Below are 13871 nucleotides of genomic sequence, written 5' to 3'. Positions count from 1 at the left end.
CTCGGGTTGATGGGGTTGGTAATCCACCTCAAAATCCACACGACAGAAGAAGAAGATCAGAATTATAATAGGTGGAAGATGTGTTGGGTTTGGGTGTAATAACAAGGGTCATCATTTATATCCAAAAACAAAGATAAAAGATGCGTTTGTCTGTTATCCATGAAATTATAAGGTTAAACGAAGACAAAACTGTGCAGCGCCATCTGTAGTTTTTTTTGGAGAACGTAGCCTGGAAAGTCCCGTTGAAAAATAAGTTCACTATGGTAATAGGTTGTCAGTTCCGTGTCACACTTATCATCCCAAAGTCATTCATTATCAAAGTGCGTGAAATTACAAGTCGCTTCGTCTCAATAAATCAAAGATGGACATTTCGCCCTTAGAGAGCTATGAGCATTATACATCACCCGCTGATATGCCTTGACATGAACGCCTCTGGGAGACAACTTCACTATATTACTTGCGAAAGATCATGGCTGTTTCTTAGTTAGGCAGACCATGGAATTATATACGGTCATAAGCAATATCATGTGCTCACTTTAGAACCCTATCGCACTATCATATTTAACATTTAAGGAGAGTTACTGTTTAATTTGTCAAAAAAGTTAATGTGACATGGTTTCAAAGTGTATACATATATTAGTACTCGTGACCGTATGTCTCTTTATATAGTTGAATCGGCCTCCGTGGTTCAGCGTTAGGCTCACGATCCGGAGGTCCCGGGTTTGAATACCAGTGGGGACAAATCACAAAAATCACTTTGTGATCCGTAGTTAGATTAGGACATTACAGGCTGATCACCTGATTGTCCGAAAGTAAGATGATTCGTGCTTCGGAAGGCACATTAAAGCCGTTGGTCCCGGTTACTAGTTACTGATGTAAGTACATAGTCGTTACATGAGTCATGTCAGGGGCCTTTGGCGGCTCAACAGTAACCCTGATTACCAGGGTGGAAGAAGTTGAAAGTTAATAAATACTTACTTATTTGTATCTTGACCCTGATTTGAGTAAACAAAACTCTCATAAAATTATTCATAACTACATGTTTTACAGTTTACAACTGTGTTTTGTTTCAAACATTTAGAATTTGATCACGATAATGTTCGCCTTGTTATTACTTTATATATCAAAATATTAGATAATAATATATAATATTTAATTTATTGAAAGGAAAATGGAAAGGACAAAAATTACGTTATAATGCATAAAAGATAAGTGCCTATAGTTCGACAGAACTCTTGAACTTGAACGCAAACAAACCACCATAAATGACAATCTATGGTGGTTTGTTTGCGTTAGTTGCAAAAAGCTTTATGAATGGGTAATGAGGGGGAAGGTAAGATGACATCGGTTCCAGGCAGTCAATTTCCATAAAGAAGTATAGTGTCATTTTGACAGAAGTTGTTTCAATAAAAAAAAACAAATACAAAGTTTGAGACATTGTGACACGTAATGTATCTGTTTATCCCCTTGAGCTTAAGAGTATCAGAAATATATCTTTCACTTGAGAGTAAAGGCGTTCACTAAAGCACCTCAGATGATCACAGAATCTCTAGACACAGATTTAAAAAAGATCTCATTGGAAAACTCCTCAGAATTCCTTAAACAAAGAGTCTTTTAAGAGCTAAGCCCTTAATCTCACTAAACAAAAAGAATCATGTTGTGAAAGGTACCCGCAGATTTTAGCGGCGTCGTATCTAAAGTTTAATAAACTCCACATTTAAATCCGCCATTTAACTTTGTCTTAGCATAAGTCCCAGATTAATGGTAAGACAGTGGCAGTAGTCGTGATACTCCGGACCTTTTTAATCAGACTTAGCTGCACTTGGTTTTAATTAAATCCGACTAATATAAAGCCGATTCGTCGTGGTGCAATTTTTATGGATGTTCAGTAAATTAAGATCTGGGGTCGATGGATTCCATTACGGATGTCGTAAAATGAAGTAACGAAGGTTCACTTTCCCTATCATAATTGGAACGCTTTACCAGAATCTGTCGATATCAATTTTCGCACCTCGCCCCTTCGCTGTGATCGGAAGATGGTCCAATGAAGCCCGAATTTGAATACGTTGCGATGTCAGTTCAATCAGATAAGATGGGTTAGGTTTTGAATGCTAAGTCGAAGAGAGAATATTGTGTTTCAGCTCTGCAAACGATTGGTGAAATGCTATTATATGAAAATACATGTTCTTCTTGAATTTGAAAATGTTTTAAAAAACTTAGAGCATAAGTTCTTGAATTGTCGGGTCACATGTCGAGTATCAAATGCCTGTGCATTGTAATTTCAATTAAGCCACCCAATGTGCCATACTATAAATCAAACTGCGTTTAGTTTACAGGCCTGCAGATGGATGTTATGTGGGGTAATATAACTCTAGATTATCACTATGCCACGTGTTACTAAACATATGCGACCAAACTAATTTGGCCTCTCCTGCATGGATTTGAAATTTAATAATACTGCTAAATTTGCTAAGATAGGGGTCTGGCGTAGTTAGTCAAATGTTGACTGTAAATAGCAAACATTTGCCAAGGAAGACAGATGAATGATTATGATATTTAATCGCGATGCCCCCGGTAATATTGAGGCATTTTTTATTACTTCTCATAACGATGAGTAACTGGCTGAATCAAATTTAATTAAGGCTGATCTCAGGGAAAATCTTAGAAAGACAAACAAGAAAATGTGCTCGATTAAACGACCAAATATTTTGGTAAGAATACTCAGAAGGAATTTACGGACAATTAATTAAGTTTTCTGGTACGGGAGAGGTTTCTTGGCATTTTCTGTGGGATATACACACATGAGGGGTTTCTTGGTATGTTGAGTTATTTTTCGAAGTATGCGCTCACAAACTTCGCCATGTTTAGTCGGAAATAAAACTAAAATTCTAGCCAGATGCCGTGCGGAATTTAAAGCGTACTTCGGCCACATTCTAGAAGTTTGTTTAGAACTAACTCGCTCTAGTAAAAACTGCCGGGTAAAATATTTTTCGCCCGCCGTATGGTTTACGTGCATTCGTGGAAACATATTCGTGGTTGGAATGAAATCGACGAAGTTGTACAGTTTACTCGCATGCAGTCTGTTTGATATTTATATTTTTACGTACATTTATATATATATATATATATATATTTACGGGAACTACAAAACGTCTGCATGTTATAAAGAATGGCAACAGTCGAACCGTTATCTGACTGGTGGCTTTAACCTTAATTTTACTTAAGTTTAACCATTTGAAAAATAGTGCTGTCCTTTACTTACGTTAGGTACAAGAAAGAGATAGAGCAAGTTCTGGAACTGGTAAATTAAGTTTGCGACCGGAATCAGCGCCATTTTGTGTAAATAATACCCAATAAGCTCATTGTAATGGAAATACAAAAAAAAAATATTTTATAGTAGTTTGTTTCAAATCATCCTCGTTTATTATTTCACCTTGGTTGCGTTATAATAATAATAACCTTATTTATTTATGTCGCATAACGGGTAAGTAATATTTATTACATTTAAACATGCTTCTTGTAGTTACAAAGCAATTATAATTAGGTATATGCCTTAAGACATGTCAGCGTTATAAAATTATATTATTTTAAATAAGTACTTAAGTATAACAAAACGAACCATTTCATGTTTAGTTTTAATTAATCAGATTTCATAATGCATGAAAGTAATATTATTATGTTCACACGATAAAATGGTTTGAATGCCACATGACACTATATATTTTATAGCGTGCCACCTACTTACGGGTTTTAAACGACAGTTCTGTTAAAAAAATATATTGTGGGAAACATAATAGTATTATTATACAGTCATGTTATTTTTCTAGCATTTCAGACAGAAATAAAATTATTACCTAGTTACTTATAAACTATAAGGGATGCGTCAGACTGGAATTGGACTTTTTTGCCGCAAAAGTATAGAATTAAAAATTAATTTAAAAAACAAAAAAATCATAAATGTTGTTTCGACACTAAAATTTCACTTGATATCAACTCAGATGGTCTGAATCATTCCCCTCAGTATTCGTTCCGGTGTCACTAATACCCATACGTACTTCTACAGAATGACATCGACATCGTAATGAATAATGAGAGGGTCATTCAGCTGATTATTCTGAGAAAATATTAAGTGAAATTTTTCATCACAAAAGTAAAGAATTGAAACTAATAAAAAACACACAAAAGATAACATGAATTTTTCGACGGGAAATTCCATTTGACATTAACTTAGGATCATGGTCTGAATCATCCCCCTCAGTATTCGTTATGATGTCACTAACATCCTGTATGTGGAAGGTTTCAAATAGGTTCACGTTTTTCTTTGCACTGCAAGGAACCAGCCAATAGGAGTAAGAATAAAGTTAACTACCGGTATTTTATCATTAACCCATTCACAATCATTATTGTGAAATAAAGAAAGGAAAAATGACAAATATGAAAATATATATATCTATCGAAACAGGAAAATCATTGTCTTACTTATTATTGATGGAGACGTAATTTTCTTCAATTTATTAGGATCAGAGAGACATATGGATTCAGGATACAGCAATATTATGGACCGATTTGGCTCGTATGATTGTAAAAAAGGCATTATGTAAAGTGTGAATGAATAAAATAAAGTCTATATAGTGAATAAATATTACGCTAACTTTTATATTCAGATAAACTCCCTAATGGCAATAATTATATTATGTATTTGTGTAGTAGTAAAGCTATAGTACTTACGTACACAAATCTTTATAATTGAAAAAGTTGCCAAATTATTTTGGTCATGTAGTGTCGTAAAGGTACATAATGTAATTATTATGAGCTGTTTACTGACCGGTAACTTACTTTTCATTACCGTCCTTGGATGAAACTTTCAAAGTAAATCTCATATTATAATTATATTATAGGTAATACCTACCATAAATCGAATACCTACCAAAAAAATAAAATTATACTTCTTTATTTTGTTGATCATTTTTTTATTACTTACTTATTTTATTTAGTTTTAGTTCTATTATTAGAGAATAAAATAAAATGTCCCCTTTTATGTTCATTCCCGCTTTAGACTTAAAATAAAAAGCCATTTAGGCTATAACAATATTACCATTAAACAATTACAAGGGATAATGGTAATAGAGATTACATTAGCATGTTTTGTATGCTCAACGGCGAGTCATACGTTGGGTAATTACTAAAGTCCTTCCTACATTTATCATTTTGAGCCACAAATTTCAATTGAATGGAGCAGAAACAAAAAGTCGTCGAAAGAAAAAGTTATTATTACGGAAAAAATGTATCTGCGTGAGAAGGGTGTGTGTTTGGAAGGTGTGAGATCCAAATCCCCTGGTGGTTGCGGCTTCCGAATACATCCCGCTTAGGGACGTTACTGAAAAGTATCGGCGCCCGAAGGACGTAGTATACGATCATGACGACCCTATTAGGAAGGTGTGAGTGTTGAGATGACGATTGGCAGAAATGAGTGGAAGAGAAATACACCGACCCTACTTACCCTACTCTACTTAGAGCATAAGGGCAAGAGTATGATGACGTAAAGAAAATATCTACTTCATCAATATTATACTGCCTTTGGTTTCGGTTTCCAAAAGACCATTAAACCGGCCCCAGGGAGGACAAAGTCATCTTCTCTGCCCTCCATTGGGGCAATTCCTGTTTGGCGCGTCCTTGCCGCGAGGGTGGGCGCGTCTTACTTCAGTAGACCGGAGTGAGATGGTGGCTGAGTTCTGATGGGGACTCAGACCTACGGGGTAAAACGTAGATCCCCTGCCCAGAGATACGGGCGAACACCTCAACGGTTGCAGAGGCGGAGATGGGAGCTATCGGTACGGCAATGCAGGATGGAAGAGACGTATCACAGGGACTGTAACCTGGAATTTGATAGAGGGCAGCAGTAACTGTCAGTACTATTCAGAGGCGGAGGACAGGAGTCCTAGTACGGCTTTGAAATATACTACTCTGGGCGTCATCATACTCGCGTCCGACAGAGTACTGCGGGGCGGAAGGCAAGAGGGAAACCACTGCCCTATTTTTCCCTAAATAGTAGCATGGAGAATGCTACACCGACAAGAGCGTGACTCTTAAATTAGTGTAATCAATATTATTTAGATTTTGTTTCTTCATTGGCGATTCTAGTCTAAATTACGATAAATAGTACGGGGCAGTGACATGCAACTAAAATGCCCACTATAACAGAAGGAGCCACTTATTCGTCTCTATGATACGTCTCAGGTTTATTTTTATCTCTGACTATGCATGGAACGCCATATATATAGGGTAATTACAAAAATCCCTTGTAAGTCCTGGTATAAATTTAATTTTTCATCTTGCCCCTGCTGTCGTGCACAAAGCGGAATTTTAATGCAATTTACTAGCTGCATTGTACCCGGTAGAGCTTGTGGCATTTTTTAAGTGCACCAGACTTAAATACAAAAGGTGTCATAGGAGAAGAATAGTGGGCAAATTTTGAGGCTATAAAATGCTCGGATTTCTGCTGAGATTATAAATGTATTTGAACACTTTAATGTTTTTACGGTGGTAAATTATGAAATGTGGAATTAATTCAAGTTGTTAGGATAAAACTTTCACAGAGTTTCCTCTTGAACGTATTACGCTATACCTGGATGGACACTATGGTGTATTCACCACAATCGCGCCACTAACACAATGTATGCTGTTGATACCTGGGGGGGGGGGGGGGTTGGTTAAAAAGGCCACATTAAAGCAATTCATCCAATAAGCAATATAGTAATTTGACATTTGCGCATATAAAATTATTGCTTTTAAGATGAATTACTTCGATGTGGCCTCTTTAACCCCCCTAATGTCTTGGTTGCGCAACCAATAGGGCAGCAGGTTAGATAGCGTTAAGATACAATTTTATAATATAAGTACATCAGGACCGTTATCTGACTATTGAGTTGCATGCGTGTTCATTCTAGATAACGTGAAGATGAAAGTGTTTAGGTATGTGTATACAATGATGCACTGCTCCGCATGTTACATTATGTATGTCGGTCTATCTACTTGCGTAGCATGCATTAATTCAAATACAGAGTAAAGCTAGATGGATTCAATGCATTTTTCAGTGTTTGGAATCCAAGAATACTTTTATAAATTGCAGGTTTAAAGGAATTAATACTATGTACAACATACATTATAAATGGAACTCATAATCCTTTAATGGAAAACAGTAGTGGACGGTATTACAGTTGCAACTTGTCTCCTAATGAAGCAGCCTTCAATGAAGTGTGGGGTTCTGAGTCGGATATGGTCTTCTATCGTGTGGGTTGTGAGGTGGAGTACCAACCTCTTCAACCCTGGTGTCAGTGTTACTATTAAGCCGCCAAAGGCCCCTGATATGGCTCATGTAACGACTACTTACTTACATCAGTAAGCAGCAACCGGGACCAACGGCTTAACGTGCCTTCCGAAGCACGGATCATCTTACTTTCGGACAATCAGGTGATCAGCCTGTAATGTGCTAATCAAACTAGGGTCCCCAATATATATGGGGAATCGAACCCAGGACCTCTGGACCACGGAGGTCGTTAGTTGGATATGGTGAACTATAAGAGCAATATTAAATATTTCAATCATTTGTCAATTATGCATAACTTAGGATTCAAAGGAAAATGGATCGTATTATTAGTAGTTACAGTTGCTCCGGGTGTCATATAAGGCGGTCGAATTTCACTGTCATCCCTAGCACGACCCCTGGACGACTGACAGGAACAAACTTGTTTGCGGAGGCCTGCACTATTTTTTTTCCGCCTTTACATATAGTGCGACGGATGTGGGACATCGGTTGCGTTCGCAAAAATAAAGTATCAAAACTCACGAGTGGTTTTACTCTGGTGGAAGGTGATACCTATTATAACGGTCCATCATGTAAAAGGAAATGGATTTTAGTTTTTTTAAATGATGATCATCTATAACCATCTGCTGTGAAGATCACACAATTGTTTTCCTTTGTATACTGCTGACAATAAAAAAAGAACAAAATTCTTTTTCAATATAGGATTACTGAACTTTTCTATGAAAAATTAAGTAAAAAATACTTAAGTAGAAACCTTAACATAATGTTATGTTAAGCTGACGACTGTATTCCCGTTGAGCTGGTCATATGTATCTACGTCTGGATGTCCATCACATGATGAACTGAGTATCCAAGCTTCACCGAGGTTTCTGTTAGTCCAGCGTCATATGAGTGGTGAGCCGTATCGCCGTCGATCCAACAGTGTTAGCGAAAATTGCACTTACGATAAAGGACAATGAGTCAAAACGTCCCCCTTCACCAACAGATTTCAGAGATATCTCATTCCAAGCGTCTTAACGAGTCGATAATTTTGTTATATGGCGACTTTCTCGAAATACGCGGGGTTTAGGCGGTAACTCTTTGGTGTACGTCTGGTGCTAAGGTTCGAACCGACACTCCTAGTTAAAAAATATTTATTTCACTGTAACTGATATGTGTATTTTGTTTTGTTCCAGTTGTCAGCAATCTTGCTGGTGCTCCTTCATCTGTCGATGCACGTCGTGGATGAGGGGCATGCTGTCAACCCAAGTAAGTTGATAACGCATACAAATATACTTTATTGCACTCAAATAAGGTAACGGTTACATTGAAACTTACTTATCGCAGTACAAGACAATTGATATAAAAATGCTTTTATCAAATTAATTTATTTCCGATAAAGGATCTTTCTAGAATTCTTATTGGAAGACTTGTTTCCATTTTCATTTTGTCCTATCACATTATCTTCTACTGCGCTTCGGACCGTGTAAATTAACTTTATGACAAAGGATGAGAAACTGCCGCTCAAGAAAATTAACATAAATAAAGAATATTTGATTTGATTTTGAACAATCAATCAAAGTAATAAACATATCTGATTTGATTTTGAACAATGCATTATTTACATCAGTTTTACAAGAATAGGATACAGACGTTACAATCAAAATAATTTTGTTGAGCTGAGTTTTTCTAATAAATATATTGTTTAATAGTAAGTAATTATACTGTTTAAAAATTAGTCAATAACTGCAAGAAATAATTGTTCCTACCTTCATTCAATTCCAAACCTTTTCTTCTTTCATTGTCGAATGTTTGGAATAGTAGAGCAACTTCGGCAACGTCAGCGGGGGTGCTCCCCAAAAGGAGTGAAAATATTCAAATTCTGAATTCTGCATCCGGAGACACAAACAAGAGACTTTTATAGTATAGGTAGCTCTATATTTTCTATTTAATACAAATCTTTATTGGTAACGTAAGCTACATGTCATTGGTAAGTACATTAATTAACTGTATAGATTATTATAGTAAAGAAATTTATAAAATTCATAGAATATGTTCTTTTATGAGCTTTTTAAAAGATTGGGTGGACGCTGCATCCAGTATTTCCGGTAGTAAGCGGTTATATACAGATGGGCCTATATAAACAGATGATTGCTCACTCTTTTTTATCGTTGCGACCGTTAGGTCGTTGCATGTTGGGTGGCAGTCATTGACACCGAACTGCACGATATTGTTCGAAATATTTCCACCTAATTATAAAATGAATTATTATATCCGTTTGTTGATGCTTCCGTGAGATTATACCTGTGTTCACTACGTTCTCCTGCAACTGTTTCAGAGAAAAAGTCAGTAGGCGTTTTTAATAACATCAATTATTATTTGTTAATGAACATTTTAATGAAAAGACAATATAATATAATCGGTTTCTTTTTCGCTTTATCCTAATTGCGGTAGTCACAGGTACATCCATCGTAAGATAATCGAAGAACCCGCATTTCACTGAGCTTTCGTAATATTTAAAATAAATTTCCCATGAATAAAAATGATAGTGTTAAATTGTTTTCTATCGTATTCTAGGTAAATATTTAATATTAGATCATGTGCATTTAAGCTTCGAAATATTGGTTAATATATCGGCCGTTCCGCTACGCACACTAAGGCTGCGGTCACACTAACCCCGGCCGGTTTAAGCTTAAGCTGCGTTTAAAGCCGACGGCTTAAGCTGGCATTACGCCAGCTCGCGCTAATGGCTTCGGACAGCAAAAGCGAAAATCACATTTTTATTGATTGATTTCTTACTGACGATAAAAAGGTCACACTTTGAAGACAGAAATATTCTACTTTGTGTAGGTATACTTCGGGCAAGAAGGCGATTTCTACGCACGAAAAGGTACCTTAAATATAGGCTTATTCTTGCTTACAAAGCTAGTTTTGGCGATGATTGATTGCTACGATTCGCAATGAAACTTCGAACTAAATTGATTTGTTAATATATTTATCTGTGTTTAAAGGTTTTCACCACGCACTTTAGGACCTCAATACAAAATGGCAGCGTCTATGTAACCGAGAACAACCTATGTAAAGTTCGTGTTTGACGTCCCTTTTGAGTAAAGTGATTGAAGTGCCTGAAATGCTTTTTACCCGACTGCGGCGAAGCCCCAAGGAGGGTTTATGTATTTGACTGCTATGTATGTATGGTATATACAGGATGTTAGTGACATCGTAACGATAACTTTGAGGAATGATTCAGGCCATGATTCTGAGTTGATATCAAGTAGAATTTTCCGTCACAAAAGTAAAGTTTCTTAAAATGCACTTCTGAATTATGTTCTGAATCATCCCCCTCAGAATTTGTTACGATGTCACTAACACCCTATCTACATGTATGGCTACTTGTATGTACTTGTCCATGGTGCAAGTGACTTCGTAACAAATACTGAAGGGGATGATTCAGCTCATTATTCTGAGTTAATATCAACTTTTCCATAGGAAAAGTATAGAATTGAAAATAATTTAAAAAAAAAAACAAAAAAACATACTCAGAATCATGGGCTGAATCATCCCCCTCAGTATTCGTTACAATGTCACTAACATCATGTATATTTAAGAAATAGGGTGTCACTAGAGCACCGACTGGGCAGTTCAAAATGTACTGCCCAGTCGAGGAACAAGCGGAAGGTTCGCGATGGCCCTCGGGCCTCCTCGCGACCTTCCCGCCCGCAGGCCGCGGGACGTGTTGGTGGTGAGCCCATGAACACGAACTGACGGCTCTGTGTGGTGTGGTGATGGTCTCGGTTTCGCCCCGTGCAAACGGGGCGGGAGACCAGACCAGCTTGTGTGAGGGAATTTCACTCCCACCACGGATTCGGTTTCGGGGCGGGGATGGCGGGCGGATGTCGGCCATCTTTCGCCCAAAAACCGATGCGGGTCTCACCCTGTGTGCACTGGACTAGAGGAGGAGGGCACATTGTTAATACCAGGAATAAAAATAAACTTGCTTTACAAGTCAGTCGATTACATAAGATTACTAAATCTTTTAAGGGGCAATGTATACGTTTTTACAATAAGATTCCCATTGACATTCAGAATTTGCCTTTCAACTGTTTTAAGACAGTAGTTAAACAAAAACTTTACAAAAAAGGTTATTATAAAGTTAGTGATTATTTAGAAGATATGAATGCATGGGATTAACTGTCTGAGAACTGATATTAGGCAGCTAAATTACTCAATTGTATACCAATATTTTATGTTTTATGTTTATTTTTATTTTTTTAAAGAACGTCTAGGGCCCTGTGCCGAGGTTTTTCTTGCAGCTTCTTTTCCCCGGCTATACAGGTTGTGAGAAGCTGCAGTAGTTTTAGGCGGATGAGACGTTCGTTATGTAAAATTGACGATTCAAAGTGTAACTATGTTACCTACTGAATAAAGATATTTTTGAATTTGAATTTGAATAAGGGGGAGACCCAGAGAGCCACGGGCGGCAGACTCGGGGGAGTCTGTCGTTCCAACAACAACCGGCTCGAGTAGGCGTTGCGTGCGTGTTCCGCGCACGCCACTCACGATGAGGCGAGGCCTCACAGGCCAACCACTGCCGGGTCGCGGAAGTATGCTTCGGCGATTCCCGGGTCCTGGCACCACAGTGGACAAGTAGGAACACCGTTGGCTTTTAGTGGGTATACCGGGTGGCAACACCCGGGGAGTCCCACATAACCACGTCGCCCCCCCGGGTGGCGTGGTATGCGTAAAGCATTTCCCAACGCTAAAAAAAAAAAAAAGGGTGTCACTAGAGGCGTTCGGTGTAGTCCGGCCAGGATGGTCTGTTGTTTTTCTGATAGCTTTCGCTAAATGAAAATGAAAAATGAAAATGAAAATTTTATTGGTAATATACTATTACAAGTCATTAATTAAGTAAATACAATAATTCAGAGTAGGTACGTTATACGTACATAATGAATCGACATGAATAAGACAAACAATATCAATACAATATCAATTAAATATAAAATCATCAAGTAATAATAATCGTAATCGAATATCATTCCATATAAAATAAATAAATTATTATATTACAATTACAAATTTGAAATAATCAATTAAAAAATGAAAAATCGTAAAATTGCTTCTCAAGAAGCCACGTTTTTATTCTGTTTTTAAATATGCAGGCAGAAGTTGCACTTCTCACGTCATCCGGTATTCGATTATAGACCTTAGGGCCTATTACGTAAACCGATTGTCCGGTTTTTCTCAGTCTGTGCGCTTGCGTCAGCAAGTCGGTACACTGAGCGATACTTCTGATTATAAAAGAGTTTGATTAGGAAGTAACATTCTGATCACCTGATTGTCCAAAAGTAAGATGATCCGTGCTTCGGATGGCACGGTAAGCCGTTGGTCCCGATTACTACTTACTGATGTAAGTACTTAGTCGTTACATGACCCATGTCTAGGGGCCTTTGGCGGCTCAATAATAACCCTGAGACCAGGGTTAATGACTTTAATAAACCACCTTACAACCCACATGGTAGAAGATTATTTGAGAACTGTTATGACTTTTGTTCCTTTCATCGCCTTCTGCATAGAGATTTCTATAGAAGTCGGTTGTTGTTTGGATAATAGTTTTCCTTGTGGTCACCTGTTTCCTCTTTTGCCTTCTCCTCTTTCTCTTTTAGTTTTTAAGTGACTGTTGTGAAAAAAATATATTAATACTAACAAGATCAAAATAGGGAAAGATGTAAGTATCAAGCTCCTAGACATAATTTAATTTGCAACCCAACTCAAAGCATAAATTCCAGAATATTCTAGCATCAATATAGTTACGTCGTATCTTAAGGAGCTTATAGTAGGTACTTGTAAATTAATTGATAATTCTATGCAATAAGCAGCGCATCTTCAATCGGATTACAGCGATGCTTTGTATATGAGACGTCGTCTATAAACTCAAATATTGACGGTTTCTATACCGCATAGAACACGTAGGTATATCAGTGTCTATTTATATAATAACTTTGTTCGTATTTTGTAGTTGTTGGTAAACAGTGTGTTGGTAGAAGGCACCTTTTGGATGACCTTTGAGTCAAAACTTAAAATATTTGCTGTGTTGTTATTTTGGCCTATCCTTATTGGCATAAAATGTAATGTCATAATCTTTTCAGACCGTGATTTTTCCGTAGTCGGGTTTTAGTTTTTAAACTTATATTTGTATATTTATATTATTCTGGGGTCTTATTTATTAAGATAACGTGTTTTCGATGCGTGTTTTATCCAAATTTTAGATACCTATAAATACCTATCCGGAACACATGTCTGAGTAATATTATCAATTCAACGTAATTATCGAATAAATACAAGCAAACCCGCAACTAAAAGCTAGTAATATGTACATATTTGAAATGAGCAAATAAAGCCCTTTCATTTGGTATTCATCTTCAGTTTATGTTCTCTAGAGGGCTCCACAGAGAATTTAACGTGACGACAATCGAAATGGTTCTAGTGACACTCCACTTGTTAAAATCTGACAGGTGGTTTAGAAGTAAGGTTGGATCAAACGTGCATACACACACACATACAAACA

At 37.0% G+C, this 13871-nt stretch overlaps 1 protein-coding gene across 1 annotated transcript in view; it reads left to right on the top strand.

The window, feature by feature from the left end:
• The window catches only part of LOC126370379 (uncharacterized), a 380386-nt gene that overhangs the window by 132263 nt on the left and 234252 nt on the right, over positions 1-13871 (top strand). The window contains exon 14 of the mRNA XM_050015216.1: positions 8500-8572. Coding sequence (XP_049871173.1) covers positions 8500-8572 — 73 coding nt within the window. The remainder of the gene's footprint in view (positions 1-8499; positions 8573-13871) is intronic.

The sequence above is a fragment of the Pectinophora gossypiella genome, chromosome 10 (genome assembly GCF_024362695.1).
Source record: "Pectinophora gossypiella chromosome 10, ilPecGoss1.1, whole genome shotgun sequence".
NCBI classification, from domain to species: Eukaryota; Metazoa; Arthropoda; class Insecta; order Lepidoptera; family Gelechiidae; genus Pectinophora; species Pectinophora gossypiella.
Note: the sequence above shows the minus strand (reverse complement) of the source record. Positions and strands in the feature narration are given on the sequence as shown.